The sequence below is a fragment of the Arachis hypogaea genome, chromosome 17 (genome assembly GCF_003086295.3).
Source record: "Arachis hypogaea cultivar Tifrunner chromosome 17, arahy.Tifrunner.gnm2.J5K5, whole genome shotgun sequence".
NCBI classification, from domain to species: domain Eukaryota; kingdom Viridiplantae; phylum Streptophyta; class Magnoliopsida; order Fabales; family Fabaceae; genus Arachis; species Arachis hypogaea.
In genome coordinates, this window is record NC_092052.1 from 58,502,765 (window position 1) to 58,522,887 (window position 20,123).

General features: G+C 35.4%; 1 protein-coding gene across 1 annotated transcript; it reads right to left on the reverse strand.

Annotated features, from left to right (window-relative positions):
• Positions 1 to 9,301: 9,301 nt before the first annotated feature.
• LOC140180610 (uncharacterized) lies at positions 9,302 to 12,021 on the reverse strand. Its single transcript, XM_072221860.1, has 2 exons — positions 9,470 to 12,021; positions 9,302 to 9,377 (listed from the first exon to the last, which is right to left on the reverse strand). The coding sequence occupies exons 1-2, from the start codon at positions 12,019 to 12,021 to the stop codon at positions 9,302 to 9,304; spliced, it is 2,628 nt and encodes an 875-aa protein (XP_072077961.1).
• Positions 12,022 to 20,123: the final 8,102 nt, after the last annotated feature.

Sequence of the window (20,123 nt, forward strand, 5' to 3'; positions counted from 1 at the left end):
CTTTGACAACGATTTTAACACCATTGTCTTTTGTAACTTTTGACAACAGTTTTTTGTAATATATAATTCTTTATTTACAATAGTAGTTTTCTCGTGAATGAAATTAATTTCAATTTTTTTTAAATTATTTAGTGTTAATAAATAATCTAAACTATTCGAAACTAAAGAAAAATAATTGAACATTTTTCATCAAATTTGACTTATAAAAATTGTTGTAAGATCCACAATCACATTATATTATCATTGCAAAATAACATAATACTAGTCTAGGTCATAACTACTTGTACTTATATCATCATCATTTTTCAAAATACCGTAATACTATAGCCTAAGTCATGACAACCTCGAACTATATCTTCTAATTTTGCAAAAAATATAGCAAAAAAGACTTGAAATAGCTAAGCAACAAATAGATTTATCATTATGTCCACAAGTTCATGACTTTTACTCTGTAACATTTGCTCTTAAAAATGTGACCATAATCAAGTTCGATTTTCCCTTCAGCATAGTTTTCTTGTTAAAAAAAAAAATCAAAGATCGAACTACACATCTTTAATACTAATAATGTCTACTAAAGATGTTTGAGAGAGAGAGGACAAACATATATATCATAACATTCTTCTATTTAGATACATAAAATAATTGAATCAACATCAACATAATCAACCATTATTTAAGATATGATGGTGCATGAAATCACAATTACACTTTTCCACACAACTAACCAGCAAGTGCACTAGGTCGTCCAAGTAATACCTTACGTGAGTAAGGATCGATCCCACAGAGATTGTCGGCTTGAAGCAAGCTATGGTTATTCCGTAACTCTTAGTCAGGAAATTAGTAATAAAAATTATTGGATTTATGAAGAGTAAATAACATAAAATAAATACTTGTATTCAGTAATGGAGAACAGGTTGAGGTTCTGGAGATGCTCTGTCTTCTGAATCTCTGCTGTCCTACTGTCTTCTTCTTCACGCATGCAGGTCACCTTCCATGGCAAGCTGTATTTTGGTGGATCACCATTGTCAATGGCTACCATCCGTCCTCTCAGTGAAAATGGTCCAAGTGCGTTGTCACCGCACGGCTAATCATCTGTCGGTTCTCACTCATGGTGGAATAGAATCCATTGATTCTTTTGCAGCTGTCACTACGTCCAACACTCGCGAGTTTGAAGCTCATCATAGTCATCCCTTCCCAGATCCTACTCGGAATACCACAGACAAGGTTTAGACTTTTCGGATCTCAGGAATGGCCGCCAATAATTCTAGCCTATACCACGAAGACCTTGATCATGGACCAGGAGGCTAAGAGATACACACTCAAGCTAGTGCAGATAGAACGGAAGTGGTTGTCAGGCACGCGTTCATAGGTGAGAATGATGATGAGTATCTCGGATCATCACATTCATCAGGGTGAAGTGCAAATGAATATCTTAGAATAGAAACAAGCGTGATTGAATGAAAAACAGTAGTAATTGCATTAATTCATCGAAACACAGCAGAGCTCCTCACCCCCAACCATGGGGTTTAGAGATTCATGCCGTCAGAAATACAATATAAAACGTGTAAAATGTCATGAGATCTAAAATAAATCTCTAAAAGTAGTTTTTATACTAAACTAGTAGCTAGGGTTACAGAAAATAAGTAACTAAGTGCAGATAGTCAGAAATCCACTTCCGAGGCCCACTTGGTGTATGCTTGGGCTGAGCATTGAGCTTTACACGTGTAGAGGCTTCTCTTGGAGTTAAATGCCAGGTTGTAACCTATTTTTGGCGTTTAACTTCAGAATAGGGCAGGAAGTTGGTGTTTGAACGCCAGTTTGCATCATCAAAACTCGGGCAAAGTATGGATTATTATATATTTCTAGAAAGCCCTGGATGTCTACTATCCAACGCAATTGAGAGTGCGCCAATTGGGTTTCTGTAGCTCCAGAAAATTCACTTCGAGTGCAGGGAGGTCAGAATCCAACAACATCTGCAGTCCTTTTTCAGCCTCTGAATCAGATTTTTGCTCAGGTCCCTCAATTTCAGCCAGAAAATACCTGAAATCATAGAAAAACACACAAACTCATAGTAAAGTCCAGAAATATAATTTTTGCATAAAAACTAATAAAAACATAGTAAAAATTAACTAAAACATACTGAAAACTACCTAAAAATAATGCCAAAAGCGTATAAATTATCCGCTCATCACAACACCAAACTTAAATTGTTGCTTGTCCCCAAGCAACTGAAAATCAAATAGGATAAAAAGAAGAGAATATACTATTAATTCCAAAATATCAATGAAACTTAGCTCCAATTAGATGAACAGGACTAGTAGCTTTTTGCCTCTGAACAGTTTTGGCATCTCACTTTATCCTTTTTAGTTCAAAATAGTTGGCATCTGTAGGAAATCAGACTTCAGATAGTGTTATTGATTCTCCTAGTTCAATATGTTGATTCTTGAACACAACTACTTTATGAGTCTTGGCCGTGGCCCTAAGCACTTTGTTTTCCAGTATTACCACCGGATACATAAATGCCACAGACACATAACTGGGTGAACCTTTTCAGATTGTGACTCAGCTTTGCTAGAGTCCCCAATTAGAGGTGTCCAGGGTTCTTAAGCACACTCTTTTTGCTTTGGATCATGACTTTAACCGCTCAGTCTCAAGCTTTTCACTTGACACCTTCACGCCACAAGCACATGGTTAGGGACAGCTTGGTTTAGCCGCTTAGGCCAGAATTTTATTCCTTTGGGCCCTCCTATCCATTAATGCTCAAAGCCTTGGATCTTTTTTATTACCCTTGCCTTTTGGTTTAAAGGGTTACTGGCTTTTTGCTCTTGCCTTTTGGTTTAAAGAGCTATTGGCTTTTTCTGCTTGCTTTTCCTTTTTCTTTCTTTTTTTTTTTGCCATTTTTTTTCGCAAGCCTTGTTTTTCACTGCTTTTTCTTGCTTCAAGAATCAATTTTATGATTTTTCAGATTATCAATTAACATTTCTCCTTTTTTATCATTCTTTCAAGAGCCAACAATTTTAACATTCATAAACAACAAATTCAAAAATATGCACTGTTCAAGCATTCATTCAGAAAATAAAAAGTATTGTCACCACATCAAAATAATTAAACTAATTTCAAGGATGAATTTAAAATCATGTACTTCTTGTTCTTTTGTGGTTAAAACATTTTTTATTTAAGAAAAGTGATGGATTCATAGGACATTCATAGCTTTAAGGCATAGAAACTAGACACTATTGATCATGTAGTAAAGACACAAAACATAGTCAAACATAAAGCTCAAAACCGAAAATCGAAAAACAAATAGACAAGGAGATTAAGGAACGGGTCCACCTTAGTGAGGGTGGCGTCTTCTTCCTCTTGAAGAACGAATGATGCTCTTGAGCTCCTCTATGTCTCTTCTTTGCCTTTGTTGCTCCTCCCTCATGGCTCTTTGATCTACAGTCAAATGCTCTACCACTGATCTATGGACCCTTGAGATGAACCTCTCCATCTCTCATGACTCGGGGGTGGAAGCAACTGCCTTCCTTTTCCTCTTTCTAGAGGTTTCTTCGGCCTTAGGTGCCATAAATGGTTATGGAAAAACAAAAAGCAACGCTTTTTTCCACACCAAACTTAAAAGGTTTGCTCGTCCTCGAGCAAAAGAAGAAAGAAAGGAGTAGAAGGAGAAGTGGAGGAGATGGAGGTGGGTTTGGGAGGGGAATAGTTTGAATTTGAATGGTGAGGTAGGTGGAGATCCTGTGGGGTTCACAGATCCTGAGGGGTCAAGGACTTCTCATCCCTGCTCCATTTAGGCGTGCAAAACGCCCTTATAGTGCAATTCTGGCATTAAACGCCAGGCTGCAGCCTGTTTCTATGACTCCACATGATCATCAACCTAAAGAAAACATAAAATAACAATGGAAAATGAAATGAAAAAGTAATAAACATAGATAAATAAGATTGGGTTGCCTCCCAATAAGCGCTTCTTTACTGTCAATAGCTTGACATTACTAAGCCTTATAGTTTGCAATGTCTGCAAACCACGGAGCTTCCTGAATAGCAAACAATTGCTCATCCGGAAAGGTTTCAGAGATCTCAGTAGGAGGGAGGGACGCTCTTGCTACTGGTTCTATCCGGGACAGGTGATCAGCTACTTGATTCTCTGTCCCTTTTCTGTCTCTTATTTCTATATCAAACTCTTGCAGAAGCAACACCCATCTTATGAGTCTGTGTTTTGAATCCTGCTTTGTGAGGAGATATTTTAGAGCAGCATGGTCAGTGTACACAATCACTTTTGATCCCACTAAATAAGATCTGAACTTGTCAATGGCATAAACCACTTCAAGCAATTTCTTTTCTGTGGTTGTGTAATTCTTCTGTGCGTCATTTAAAACACAGCTGGCATAGTAAATGACGTGCAGAAGCTTGTTATGCCTCTGTCCCAATACTGCACCAATGGCATGGTCACTAGCATCACACATTACACTACAAGAAAATACGTTTTTTGCCACGCTTTTTGAGCTACCGCCACACTTTTGAAAGGGTGACCTATCAAAGGGTGGCGGTTGCTCTATCGCCACGGTTTTTGCAGCCTATTGCCACGCTTTTTGTTTGCCACGCTTTTTTACAAACTGCCACTTGTAAAAGCGTGGCTATAGGTGGGAAATACGGCCACGCTTTTAAAGCGTGGCGATAGGCACAGATATGGCCACGCTGTAAAAGCGTGGCGATAGGGTAGATCTGGCCACGCTTTTCAAGCGTGACAGTAGACCAGATATGGCCACGCTGTAAAAGCGTGGCGATAGGGTAGATCTGGCCACGTTTTTCAAGCGTGACAGTAGACCAAATATGGCCACGCTTTTAAAGGGTGGCGAAAGCGTGGTAGTGGAGGAGATTTGGCCACGCTTGAAAAACGTGGCGAAAAAGCTTAGATACAGCCACGCTTTCTAAGCGTGGCAATAAACAGAGATATGGCCATATATGGCCACGTTTTTAAAGCGTGGCAAAAAAGATGGTCAGTAACCTAATTCCCTTTTTAATCTTCATAAATATATAAAACCTAATATGAATTCATAGATAATTTTATAATTTAGTCAATAACCAATTATCAAGTAATCCAACTTTCATAAAATTGTCACCAAAATAAGTGTGTGATCACATAACAACATACACTAACAAAATACCAAAAGTGAAAATCATAACTACTCATGAATTCCTAATACATGAATTAGAATTCCTAATCAAAGTCGTCTTCAAAATACCAAAAGTGTGAAATTCCTAATACATGAATTAGAATTCCTAATCAAAGTCTTCTTGTACTTCATGTATCATCATTGCAAGGTAAATTGTTTTGACCTGTGCCCTACAAAATAAAAAACACAAATGAACAACTACAAATTGATTTGGCTTTCCTGGCCAGAGCACCCCAAAATCCATTCTCGGACTCATTCAGGTTCTTCATGGAAGTATATTCATAGGCTCTTGCCTCCTATATTTACAAGTAATACCATTTTGAATAATCAGAATGGTGCACTCAAAAGAATGCGAGTTTAAGAGAAGCAAAGAGAATGTAGGCATATGCTAAACAAGCATCTTCAATCTTCAATGCATTGATATAACATATTCAAAAAAAAATGCATAATATTTTCAGTAGATCTACCGTTATTTTCATCTGCTTTTTGAGCATGACAAGCTTGGAACTATAATTATGTGGACATCATCAAAGCAACTAAACAGCAGGCAGAAGCTTTAACATGTAGACTAATATCTAAATGGAAGAAGTCATCAAATGTATTACAGACATAAACAATCATAGTAGAAAAATACAGACATACACAAAAATATTACATTCTAAAAGACCAGACATTGCTGGTAATAAAGTCTTTTAAGGAGTCAAAATAACAGAGTTCATATCCACAGTCCACTGCACTTTAACTTATCTCCTCCAGGTTCAGGCTGATCTCCATTTTCACATTGCCACTATTTATTCAGAGTTTCAGACCATATTGCAAGCTTTTTTATTTCTAATCCAGCAGTTTCAGTCACTGAATCTCTATTTACTAGCAGGATATTTTTCTTTTTTCACTTACAATCCTAAATCAGTTCTATCCTTAGTCAACTAGAGATCAACTAACCTGGTCAAGCTAAGTAGGACTTCTATAGATAAAACTCCTCCAGCTAGTAAATACAAGACTTGAATAGACTTTATCAAAGTGAAATAGCACTCACCTTTTTTGAAATTGAAGCCTACTATTTGACTATTTCTCTTTCAATTTTATCTCTTTTTTAACAAAATAAAGAATGTGAATCATGCCACAATTTTACCTACATCTTTATGTGGAATGTGAGTTGCTTCGGAGGAGCGAGGAGTATTTTTTGCTTTGCTACTTGAGGTATCCACAGGAGAATCTTGGGCAGCTTGAACTAAGGCTGTTACCTCTTCATTGCTCATTCCAGGGTTGAGTTGGTGCACCAATACCTTTAATAAACCACATACACCATCCATCTTCTTCTCTAATGATGAGACCTTAGTGTTATATTCAACTTTTATGTGGCGAATCTCCTCATCTTTTTTAAGAGAGCTTCTTGTAATCGAAGCCCCATAACAACGAAGTCGACCTGGTTGGTCCTTTCCTAACACTCTTACAAATGCATCCTCTTCATTTTCTCCTGCTTCTAAGCGGTTCTGAAGTTCAGTCTATCAAAAAGCAACAACCAATAAAGTTCAAAGTCGCATTAACTCAATTTAGATAGAAATCACATCAGAATTCATAATGTACATATCCAAAATACAAATACAAACAACTCACAATTTTGGCTTGTGTTTTAGCATCAATTTCTTTTCCTTTTTTACTTGTGCGAGTTGCTATGAAAACTTCAGCCCTTGATGGTTCTTCACTGTTCTCTTTAGAGTCACGCTAGAATACATAGAGAAAAGTTTACATGAAGCCTACTAACTAGGCAACTACACCATGAATACATATAAAAGAGAAATCACAAAGAATAAGTTATATTACCAGCTGCTTACGCACTATTCCAAAATTTGTGGATCCCATTCGGTGAGGACATGTTTGTTTTAACCTATTTTCAGTATTCTTAGCAGAGATAGCCTAAATATAAAGAATCAATGAAGAATCAAATTTCTTCCAAAATACCTAAGTTTAGGAACATGAAGAATCAATGATAGTATGCTTGATGGTATAGAAAAAAAATAAAAGGCAATATTACCTTGATGGCCGGAAGACTCCAATACCGAATTAGTTTGCGAAATTGAACCTCGGGAATCTCTAATGGCCGGTTCTTTATCATTTCTTTCTTTGTGTTGTACTTCACGAAATGCTCTTTTTTTATTTCTCTCTTATATTTTTTCCATGCACCACAAAATCCCCGCATTACCCACGGCTTTGAACTTATGGGAAGAATGAACTTTTGCTATGCAATACAACACATTAGAATATCAACAGTTAGCACAAACAATGTGATAAATAAATTAACAAAAAATTATCTATAATGCCATATTTACATACATTGGCATACTCCCACATTTTCTCTTTGAGTTTACTAGGCACACCATGCCAACTAGTATATAACAAAGTCACAAAACGAGGATTTCTAACTGTTGTGCCCAATAGTTGGTTGAGGTCAGATACAACCTCGTTGGTTGGACCTATAGGCTGCCCTTGAAAAAATTCCACCTCCCGTCGATCATTAAAATCTGTGGCATGAAGCTTTTTGCACGTAGTTTTTTCACGGGTTTTCTTCTTTATTGTGCCTAAGTCCGAATAAAATAACATAATTCAATTGAGAAGTAATATAAGCTCTAATTAGACAATAAAGTAAACAAGAAAAGTACCTTCATTACTAGTTTGTCCTCCACTACCCACATCATTTGCATTATCATCAAGCTCATTTTCTTCATCTTCCTCATCTTCTTCATCTTCCAAATTTATCCCATGTACCTTAAAATACATGTCAAGACTCATTCCTTTTTTATTTGAAGTTGCACTCATCTCGCTTGTATCTTCTCCGTCATCATCAGAATTTATATCATTTTGATCCATTGCATCAGGTTCAGCAGTCCTTTGATTTCTAGTTTTAGAGTTCTTTTCAACTTCAAACATTGTCCCATTTCCATTATGCGTGCATTCTTAAAAAAGTGCCGTTGGTTGAGCCTTCCTTGTTTTCTTCGAAGTCCTAACTTGCTCTTCAAATGCATCCTCCACTATTGTGATGGGTTGTTTGCTTGTTGGATCCTTTGGAGCTTGAGCTTGCAAGCTAACCTTCTCATTTTCAGCCATGATCCTTTCTCTCTTAATATTGTATTGTTTGAGCAATTCAGCACTTGACTTCACTTGTGTAACCTCAAAGGAATTGTTTTTTTTTGGGCTTTTTCCTTTCATTTTTTGGCCTAAGGTAAGTATCCGTTTTCTCTTAGTGATCTCCCCTTTCTCCATTCTGCATACACAAAATAATAACAATGAATAAAATGCTAACTAAATAATAATTAAATAAGCATAATCAACTGAAGCAAGTAATTAACTAAGCAAAACAACTAAGGAAAGTGGGTTGTTTAGGATTCTACCAAAAACACTTGTCAAGATGTTTCAGAGTCAAAGTCCTCCATGTACTCATATTCGCTTTCCTCGTCTTTCTCACAATATTGTTTAGCAAACATGTTTTGATCCATATCTATAATAGTTGCTCGTAGATCATTCCTCACTAGATCAATTTCGCCATTATCATTTGGAAGACTTGGAATCACTTCAGGTTCGCATGGCTCCCTTGCATATATTATGGGGGAATCAGACTCAACGTCATCACTTACCCTAAATAAATCTCTTGGAATTGTTTTCATAACATAGTGCTTGTCCCTAACATATGGGTCTTGCACATAAAAGCATTGGTTTACTTGAGATGCCAGCACAAATGGTTCTTTTTGGTAGCATTTTCTATTGAAATACACATATGAAAGACCAAAGTTGTCTTTTACAACTGTATACCACTCACACTTAAACAAGGCTACCTTAAAGTGGCCATAATAATCTAACTCAAACATATCAACTATTCTACCATAGTAGGCTACTTTTGCTTCAATTGGGTTCTTATCTTTCACACTAGCAAAACTAGGAGTCAATGCCTCTAATGTGACACCACTATTTTGAGTTTTACGTCTCACTTCACGGTGCCTTGTATGGAACCTATACCCATTGATAATATAACCTGAAAATCTTTTTGCAACTTGATTTGGACCCCTAGCCAACCTTTTTGCCCAACCAGGCACATCCTTTTTCATGGCACGAATTTTAAACCATTCTGAAAATTATTGACTGCGGTCCTTGGCTTTCTCCCACTTTGTTCTTCGTGGATTGTTATCATTAACTGCCTCCTCATGCTCTCTGAAGAGATTAAATATTCATAGTCTTAGTTTTTAGTAAGGTTAAATATGATGATTGAGATCTAACAAATGATAATGAATCGAAGAAAATACCTCATGTAGACTTCGATCTTATCACAATTGTTTAGAATGTATGCATGACCTTGTATTTCTGATTTTTCATCTAAAATAAACAAATCTCCCATTCTTCTACCAAGAGGACATCCTTTGCTTGGAAACAAACTAGGAGTTCGCACCTCATCTGAAACACACTCATCGTTGTTCCGAGGGATTCTATTAAATCTTGTATGAACATCTTCATGCAAATATCTTGAGCAAAAATTGATACACTCATTCGCCAAATATCCTTCGGCAATAGATCCTTCTGGACGACTTCTATTACGAACATACGATTTTAGTGTGCACATATACCGTTCAACAGGGTACATCCAACGATATTGAACTGGACCACCTAACCTCACCTCATTTGCTAAATGAATAGGCAAGTGCACCATTATGTCAAAAAAGCTAGGAGGGAAAATCCTCTCCAATTGGCACAATGTCTCAGCAATCTCTGCTTCTAAGTTAACTACCTCATCCAAGCTAATTACTTTCTGACATATTCGGCGAAAAAATGAACATAATCGAACTAGAGCGATGGCAACATGGTCAAGAAGTATGATCTTGATTGGTACTTGCAACAAGTAATGCAACATGAAATGAGCATCATGGGTCTTGTAACCAGAAATCTTCTTTTCTGTTTCATGCACACATCGAGCAATATTGGAAGCGCTACCGTCTGGTAATTTTGCCACTTTCAACACACGACAAAAGATTGTTTTCTCTGCTGGAGTCATTGAAAAGCATGCCTTTGCTAACTTAGTTTTTTTTCCATCCTTCGTATCTCTTGGTTGAAGGTTCTTCCTGATACCCATATCTTTAAGGTCAAAACGAGCAGCTGCATGATCTTTCGTCTTTTCGGGAATATCTAAAAGAGTTCCAATTATGCTATCAACTATATTCTTCTCTATGTGCATGACATCAAGGTTGTGTCTAAACATGTTGGACTTCCAATATGGTAACTCAAAAAAGATTGACCGTTTTTTCCAATTTGATATGCCATTCTTTGATCTCTTTTGCTTCTTCCCAAAAGAATTATCCACCTCTCGCAATATATCAAATACAGCTGAACCTTCTAACAACTGCGGTGGAGACCTGAGTTCAATTTTTCCATTGAAAGATCTTTTGTTATGCCTCCATGGATGATTCATGGATAAAAACCTTCGGTGATCCATATAAACAGTCTTGTGACTATGTTTCAGATAGATAGAAGAAGTCTCGTCATTACAGCATGGACAAGCCAATTTTCCCTTTGTACTCCACCCAGATAACATAGCATACGCAGGGAAGTCATTAATTGTCCACAAAAGGCATGCTCTCATGTTGAATGTTTTGTTTTCTTTCGAATCATATGTTTCGACACCTGACTCCCATAATTCTTTTAATTCTTCAATCAACGGTTGAAGATAGACATCAATGTCATTTCCCGGTGATTGTGGTCCAGGAATGAGTAAAGATAGCATAAAATAATCAGGCTTCATGCTCATCCAAGGGGGTTGATTATACACCATCAGAACAACAGGCCATGTACTGTGTGTACTGCTCAAAGTTCGGAATGGATTGAATCCGTCGCTTGCTAACCCAAGTCTCACATTACGAGGCTCCTTTGCAAAATCTTCATGTCGATTGTCAAATGCTTTCCAAGATTCACCATCGGCAGGATGCCTTAAGGACCCGTCTTTAACGCGCTCATTGTGATGCCAAGACATAGCTTCGACAGTTCTTGTGCACATAAAAAGCCGTTGAAGTCTGGGAATCAAAGGAAAATGCCTTAGAGTTTTCGCAGCAACTTTGCGAGGCTTTCTAGATGAGGTAACATCATCCTCTTCTTCATGATGCTCAATATAATGGGATGTTCCACAGACATGACAAGATGAGTCATTCTCATACCCATTCCGATACAACATGCAGTCATTGCGACATGCATCGATCTTTTGGTAGTCAAGACCCAAGTTCTTCACCATATTCTTGGTTTTATCAAAAGAAATAGGAATATTCAAATATGGCATTGCTTCTTTCAATAATTCCAAGAGAGAAGTAAATGACGCATTACTCCAACCATGCAAGCATTTTAACAAGTAAAGACGAATGGTAAACGATAATCTTGTGAATTCTTTACACCCGGGGTATAGTTCTTGGCTTGCCTCGTCTACCAATTTATAAAATTCCTTTGCACATTCATTAGGCCCCATGTTTTGTCTGTCAACTTGTGTATTATCTCGAAATCTATCACGTAACAACTCATCAATGTTATCATTGCAGTTATATTCACCGCCTATGTCACTGTCAATATCCATAGCAAAAAGTGATTCCCCATGATTAAACCACCGCTTATAACCTTTTACAAAACCGTGGCATATTAGATGATCATATACGTCATCTCTCTTTAACCAAAATATATTACAACACTTTGCACAAGGGCATTGAATTTCTTCCCCTTGAGGAACTCCCTTTGATGAGAAAGCAAAGTGTAAAAATCTTTCTACACCAACTTGATATTCTTTCTCATGACGTGGTGTATCCATCCAGTCTTTCGACATATCCATCGAAAACCTATATATTTCACATAGATAGCTAAGTTTCTAAATTGATGTCCTTACTGTTCGTCTCACTAACTACAAATCTAGCTTCCTACTTAACTAAGAGACAATATTGTGCAAGCCTCGAAAATACTTTGAAGGCATTAGACATAAAATAACAGAGAAAATTGAATTTTAGCAATGCTTAAAGAAGTGCCTAAAGTGATGAGTGCCTCAGGAAGGCACCAAGTTGCACGCATGACATCAATAACAAATTAATAGATGTATTTAAATTTGCATAAACTAACCTTAATTACTGTCTTAATCCGTTCCACAACAGCAACAAAGTGGTAGCACAGGAGCAGCAGATTAATAGAGAGGTAGCAGCATCAGCAAACAGCTACTCGGCAGTAGCAGATTATTATATTACCACAGGAGTAGCAGAACAAAGAAGTGGCAGTAGTAGTGGATAGATAACTATCAAAAGCCTGAACAAAAATAGACTAAGACTTAAGTAAATATTAAAATATAAATATGTTTAATATTTTTTAGTATAAATAAATCATTTTTTAACAAATAAATTTTATTAGTAATTATTCACATGTTCGATCATGAGATAAAATGAAACAATTATCTCTCCTCAAGTGGCTCCAAACATCTAACACTATAATAAGCTACATTGAAACCCAAACAGCTAATTAAAAATAGCAAGAGAGTAAAATGTCCTTAAATGACCTAATTCATTTAATAGTATTTAATAGCATTCCCAATTTTAAAATATTATTTTTCTAAATCTATTTTTTCTTAGACAAAAAAGTGAAGGGATAACCATTTTTATCTAAAGCTTTTTTTTCTATATAAAAGAATTATACAACAAATCTTACTTAAGTTGGTCAAGTAATTAATTTATTGTCTATTTAAGTAAGTGTTAAAAATTTGAGTTCCTTCTTATATATATAATAATCTATTGGCTAACAACAAATTTTAAAAAGAAATTTGTGACGAATTAGTTCTTACCCTTATAAATTGAAAGATGCTATGAAAAATAAAAAATTTTATATAATTTTATAAAAAAAATAGAATGACATTATAATTATAAATATAAATAAATGATATAAAGGGAAAAGGAAGAAGAACAAAGGAATGTGGATGTATGTGCTCCAATTTATGCGGCGTGGAAAAAAAAAGGAAAAAAGAAAAAAAGAAAAAAGAATAATGAAAGTTTTATGTTCAGTATGGATGAAGCTACTACTTTGGTCCAGGCTCCACACCTTAAAACTAAGCAATAAACTGCAAAATCTGTGACTAATGGCAGAGAAGACTGAGTAGGGAATGACAGAGACGAAGGCACCAGTAGGGAGGAAGGACCAAAGCCAAAACAGTGGAACCTCTTCAAAACTTGTTCTTCTTCTCTCTCAATAGCTTCAGTGTTATTAGTGGTTGTTACTGCAAAAATAATACTTCCAATGTTATTCTATATATTTTCAGGCTTTTTTTTTTTGCTAAAAGAAAAAAAAGGACGTGTGTACTATACTTGAATTAACAATAGACAATATAATAATAGTGCATGATTGAGAAATGCAAATACAAATTCAAATGGCTGTTCAGAATTTCAGATTATATTAGATAATGGCAGCACAATGCAAGCATCAGAAACCACATCAAAGTAGGGACACAATATTTTCTATCACAAACAAATGAATAACCTCAATCTCTCAGAATTAGCAGAAATCTTTCTCACTGAAAACATCAATTTAATTTCTATTTACTTTCAGATATCCAATGTTTTAGGCCACAGTCCCATGTGCTTTTGTACAATGTGAAATTAATTTAATTATTTACTTAATAGTGAAAAGAAAATGAAAAATAAGATCCATGAATAATTGTTGCAAAAGAATCCAAGTGCAATCATTTTGATCACACAACAATTTCCCAATGCCAAGCAAATTTAGGCAAACCCCCCCCGAAAAAGAATACAAGAATGAACATCATATATGCATGCATAGAAAGTGAGCAGAAGAGGAAATGCAAATTGAGAAATCAGCAGCAGCCAATGATTAAGGATGTAATGAGCATGAATGCATAATAAGCACAAAGAATCGCAATAAGGAAACGAGTTGCTAACACATGGCACGAAGCAGCAACACTTAATAAACAGCAGCAGTAAATAGCATATTTCCCAGGTTCAAGCAAGCACCAAACAGAATTCATATGACTTAACCAGTTCCACAAACTGAAATCATTGCAGTTCATATAATATGGACCAAGCAACAAGCAGAGCAGAACTCAGCAACAACAAACCAAGAAAAATTAATGAAACAGTAACACTTCCACAGCATCTATTTTGGACAATGAAAAAAAATACAACAAACAGCAATCACAGGTCTAGAATTCAACACCAAAATAGCACAATAAACAAGTTCATCCAGGGCAACTTTCAGAAGAAAGACAAATTCATTCTGAACAGCAGCAGTAAATAAAACAAAACCTACATCCACTAACCAGTCCAGATTCTCTAACCACCTAATTCAACTAAACTAAATTAGTTGAACTAAACAAGCTAAACAGAATGAGCTAAACCAGATTAATCAAACAGAAATAAAATCAAATGAGATGAAAGGAGAACCTGGAAAGCAGAGAATTGGAGCAGGGGAAGGGAAGGGAAAACAGTAAAACAGGGTCTCGTAGTGGCTCTTAACAGAATCGTAGTGGCTCTCGTAGTGCCATGCTGAAAAAGAATAAAGGTAACTAATTAGTTCAAATAAACGACATCATATCAAGTATTGATAAGTAAGACGATTGTATGATTATCTTAAAATTCATTCACGAATTCACAGTCCATCAATAGAAATGACATCATATAAAGTCAGTAACTTAAAACCTCTTTAGGGGAAAGCTAATAATAAAGAAGGCCATTAGAGGTGAAAATACTATTTAGGCAAAAGGCAAAAAACAGTGAGAATTAATGGAATACCAAAACCAGCAAGAAAACACAATTTTAATGTGACTTTAGCATCTTTCATCAGAAGCGAGTTTTTATGCAAAGTGGAGAGAAGAATCCAAAATAAAATACAATTGACGCTAATAAGTAACGTTAAATAGTCCTTAAAACGGGACAGAAAGTTTGAACCATGTTAGATAACATTTATATTTAATAGAAATGAGTGACGTTAGTCCCTTTAAATGAGCACGGGAGTTTCAACCATATCATCTCACAGACGCACACACACACTGGCACATATAATCACTTAACAAGCATCAAGCGGAGAATTAAAAAGAAATAAAAAAAAATGCTAAGATGCTGGTCTTAACAATGCAACTGTTTTAGGCTCCCAGGCCACCATTGTATTATTCAAGACACACAAACAAAGTGATGATGAAATAATGCTCATTCATCATCGTCCATACAAATTAAGTAATACTCTTAACTTAAAAAACACCGATCCACCAAATAAAATTAAAATAAAAAAAAACTAGTTTAAAATTAAAATTAAAAACATCAATTTAATGTACTTAAATAATGAGATTAATGTTTGGTTCTAGTCAACTTCTATAATTCGATTTATCAGCATAAAATATGGTTTTGACTTCAATCATTCACAACTGCACAAGGAAGAAGATAGATTTCACTCTTTCTGACACCAACACGAGTAAATTACAGAAGCCTTGTGTCTCACGTGGCCACTACAAGAAAATAAGCTTTCTGCCACGCTTTAAAAGCGTACCGAAAAGTGCAAAAAAACGTGCCGATAGCTTTTCGCCACGCTTTTTGACCTATCGGCACGCTTTTAAAAGGGTCACGTCCGCCAGCGTGCCGGTTGTTCTATCGCCACGCTTTTGTGGATCTATCGGCACGCTTTTTCTATTAGCACGCTTTCATCTCTTGCCACGCTTAAAAACGTGGCCATATCTATTAAGCTATAGCTACGCTTTAAAAGCGTACCAAAAAGTGTACATATCGCCACGCTTTTGAAGTGTGCCGATTAGGTTGGTTTTCGGTACACTTAGTAAGCGTACCGATAGAGCACATACAATCACACTTCAAAAGCGTGGCTTGCCACCTAAAATCTTTTGCCACGCTTTCAAAGCGTAGCCTATTCCTTTATCAAATTAAAAAAAAAAGGAGAAAATTAGAAAATATAAAAAATTAATTTTTTATTGATTTACATAAATTATTTACATGCTAAAATTGTACTTAAAAAATTACAATACTTCAACAAAACTAATAATTAAATTAGGACAAAATAAGTTCACCATTAGAACTTAGGAGATCATTAGAACTATCAAAATTATCATTAGAACTTATCACCGGTCTTGCTCTTTAATGCAATCTCTCGTAGGTATGCTACCATTTTATTGGCACCTTCAGATTCACATTCCTACATGAAGGAATGGATTTGTAAAATAAACCATTACACTTAACCATGCTCATTTTACTAAGAAAATCAAAAGATAAAACTGAAATGCCAAGATCATGTTACAAATGAAACTTCAATTGCAGCCATGATGACACCTACCTCATAGTCATATCTAGAAAAGAAATTTCTTCCATAAGTTGCCCAGTGTTCCTTCACAACATCAGCCACAGATCAATTTCTCCCCTGCCTTCTTATCTTTGTTACGGTGCGCAATAATAGAAAGCCAAGCTAAAACAGCCCTGTAAACACAAGATACATAACAATTTTTCTTTTCTTGGAGAACACATAGACGTTACCATTCTAAATGGTCAACATTGTTTTTCAGAATTCTAATAATTTCAAGATATATTTATAGTAATGGAGCTCCAAAATCAGGACCATTTTTAGCATACAAAATGTTGACAAGATTCTTTGCATATCTGTCCAATGAACAATCCATCAAATATATTTATCTCGGGTGAAAAGACAATTTTATAAAATAAAGAACTAAACTCACGTTAGATTAGGATCAGGATGACCATGTCCAAAATCTTCCAAAGGGATTCCACTTGCGATTGAATCCTACATTGCATAATTAAAACCTGTTATCAACAACTACAAATAAATTACTTTCAACTCATTAAAAAAGGTTTTAAAGGGCAAAACATAAAAAAGATGTAATCAATTTCAAGACTGAGACTTTCATAAATTGTGAGCATAATAACCAGCAACATACATCAGCCATGATATGCTCACTTTGTTCAAAATATGATAAATTTTATATATGGAATCTTAAGAATAACCAAAAGAAGACATGCAAGATCCAGGAAGTCAAGCCATAAGAATTGCAAGGAAGAACAGAAAGGTCAACCTCTTTAGTTACAAATAAGATTGACTAAACAGAAAAAACTAGAAACTAAAAACCACAGTGCATTAAAAGAATAAATTTTTTTTGTCAAACAGGAAATCTCGTATTATTGAGAGCAAGGTATTAGATGGAGAACTTCTTTCATTAATGCCACAATAAACAAGAATATGTGAAGCAACAATTGTAGAAATTAGAGCTGCAAAGCAGAAGAAAAAAGAAAAAAAGGGACAAAGAAACAAAGAGACGAAGAGACCAATGGGAGAACCAGATACGAAACAAATGGGACATGCAATCCCATAATGTTAGCATTAGCATTAGCATTAGCAATCCCATAATGTTAGCATTAGCAATTTAAAAGCTTTTAATCTGGTCCCTACTGTTTTGAACAGAACATTTATCTTCAAATTGAATTACCACCCTAGAAAAAGTAATGATTAACAAGGCATAGTAAAAGTAATGATTAACTGAACAATAGAAGAGAGAACATTTTGAACTAAACAAGAAGAGAAAAAGGTGCTTAGTTAACTAAATTCCAATTAGAAAGAACACAAAATAACAAAGAAGGACAAAGCAATTTGTGGTTTCAAAAAGCTTAAAATAGAACCATTCAGTTAAAGAGAGAGCAGAGAATATATTCAAAAGACAAAGTATGCAAAGGAAAGCAACTGAATACATTAAACCAAAAAAAGAAGGGAAACAGAAGTGAGGATCAAGAAACAAACAAACAATATCTTCAAACTTAAGCAACAAATGTCAGAACAGAATAGAACGGAAGAGAACTGAATAGTCATAATTATCAGACAAAGTCTTCCCTAAAGCAAAGAAATCCAGTGTTCAAATCACTAACATTTTAGTTAAAGCTTGCTTTAAGTCACAATCCATTTCCACTGCAACTAACCAAATTTCAGTTTTTATGAGACATTTTAAAGCAATAAAATAGTCAAAAAAAAAATCTTAACAGAAACTACATTGGCTACAACATACTTAAGCAACAGTGATAGGCACTGCTCGAGCAAAGCACAAGCACAAGCTACGCTAAGAACCTTAGGCATTCAAGAGAGCTCACCTTCCTTATTACATTCAGGGTCTTCGGGAATCATCAATTCATTATTAGGGTCATCTGGTAAGTCTTGGAGCCTATCCTCAAACCAGCTTTGTATCTGAAATCTCCCTGAAAATAAAGGATTAATAAAGAAAGAAATGATATCAGAAACAAAAATTCATCAGCTAAGAAAATGTGTGAACCTTAGTCCATCTAACTGCAGGTTTCCCGGCACGGCCAGCAGAGCAGCTGCACTTATTTAAATAAAAGAAGCGATTTATATTGTTGCAAAAAAATATACAATTGAATTGGTTTAGATCGATTTGTGATCTCTACTTTTTCTTTACTGAGAATTAGTTTGAGATTCTACTTCTATGTCATTCTCTCTTTCACTTTATATCTTTTTGGTGATTAATCTACTCTAACCAAGAGCACTCAATCATTATGAATGGGATCAAAGAATAACATAACAAGGGATTAGAGGAGTTTTATGCCTACAACTACTCAAAGGATAATCTAAGTTTACACTACTTGAAACTTGTATCACCAAGCATGAAGGTTCTGAAAGCAGACTGAGAAATCAAAATGACAAGTTCAGTATATACAAGAGATACGTACTGATGTAGAAATTGTCTTCTTCCCATTGGTGAAAAGAATAAGGCATTTATAGTCAATCGCTTCACCAGCTGCGGCCATTTTATTCCTCACAGCTTTAGACTTCAAGGATGCTAAAGGCACACCAAGAACTGAAAAGGAGGCATAATGAACTAAATTCAGTTTGTAGAAATATAAAACCAAAAACATTTGATCAACCAAGAAGCCAACACTAACACACACATACACACATCGTTTAAGTGTAACCCAAAGTAGTGTGAAAAAAGGTAGGAAACTTGCACTAGAATTAGAATCACAGCAAATCCAGAAAAGAGATATCGAAGAACAGACTAAAAGTAACAGAAAAAAATAATTCTCTAAATTAGCCGATTTGATATCTCAGATAAACATTCTACTTACTGATATAGGCACATTATATTCACAGAAAAATAAACTGGAAATGAAGATAATTTTGAAGAGTAGCGACGCATCAATTCAAGTTTAAAGTATTATTGATAAGATCAGTATACAACACAAAAGGAGAAATTTATTGCAATTGAGAAAAGAGATGAGAACTGAAAAGTTTAAAAATGTGAAATAATTGAGTACAAGACTTATATACTAGTATGACATAATGATTACTCATATAGCTAAGCAAGATTATAATGAAACAAAATCATAAACAAATTGTAATATAAAAAAACATATTAAAGCAAGAACAAAAAATGAAGGGAGAAAATCTTTACCTTAACAACACCTCCAGTTTTCTTCTAGCCAAGACATCCATTAGCGTGGTTTTTCCAGCCCCGCTTACTCCAACCAATGCTGTCAACACTCCAGGCCTAAAAGCTCCAGTAACATTAACAAGCAGCTGCAGCCTTTCTTCTTGTATCCCTTGTTGTTTCAATTCCTGAAGAAATAATTGATATCTTTTAGCCTGCCAGAACAAAACCAAATGTCAAGAAGTTTAGAAAAAAAAAAAACCCTAAACCAAATATTAGATTAGAACCAAAAATATAAATTTAGAAAAATCAGAAAAAAATGAAGAATCGAGAAAATCAAAACAAAAAATCAAATTCAAAAACAAATAATCAGATCAAGAAAAATTTTGAACAGATAATTTACCACGGTGCTGCGAACGCTGAACGTGGCTGACGGAGGTGCGACGAGTGACGGAGATGGAGACGGCGGCGCGACGACTTCAGAGAGGGAGAGAGCAATTCGGCGG

What these genes read in the sequence shown, in the direction of transcription:
- LOC140180610 (XM_072221860.1), bottom strand. Translation starts at nt 12,021, where the DNA reads ATGGATATGTCGAAAGACTGGATGGATACACCACGTCATGAGAAAGAA. An exon ending in AAGATCGAAGTCTACATGAG is followed by an intron (nt 9,378 to 9,469) that starts GTATTTTCTTCG and finishes TAATCTCTTCAG; the next exon opens with AGAGCATGAGGAGGCAGTTA.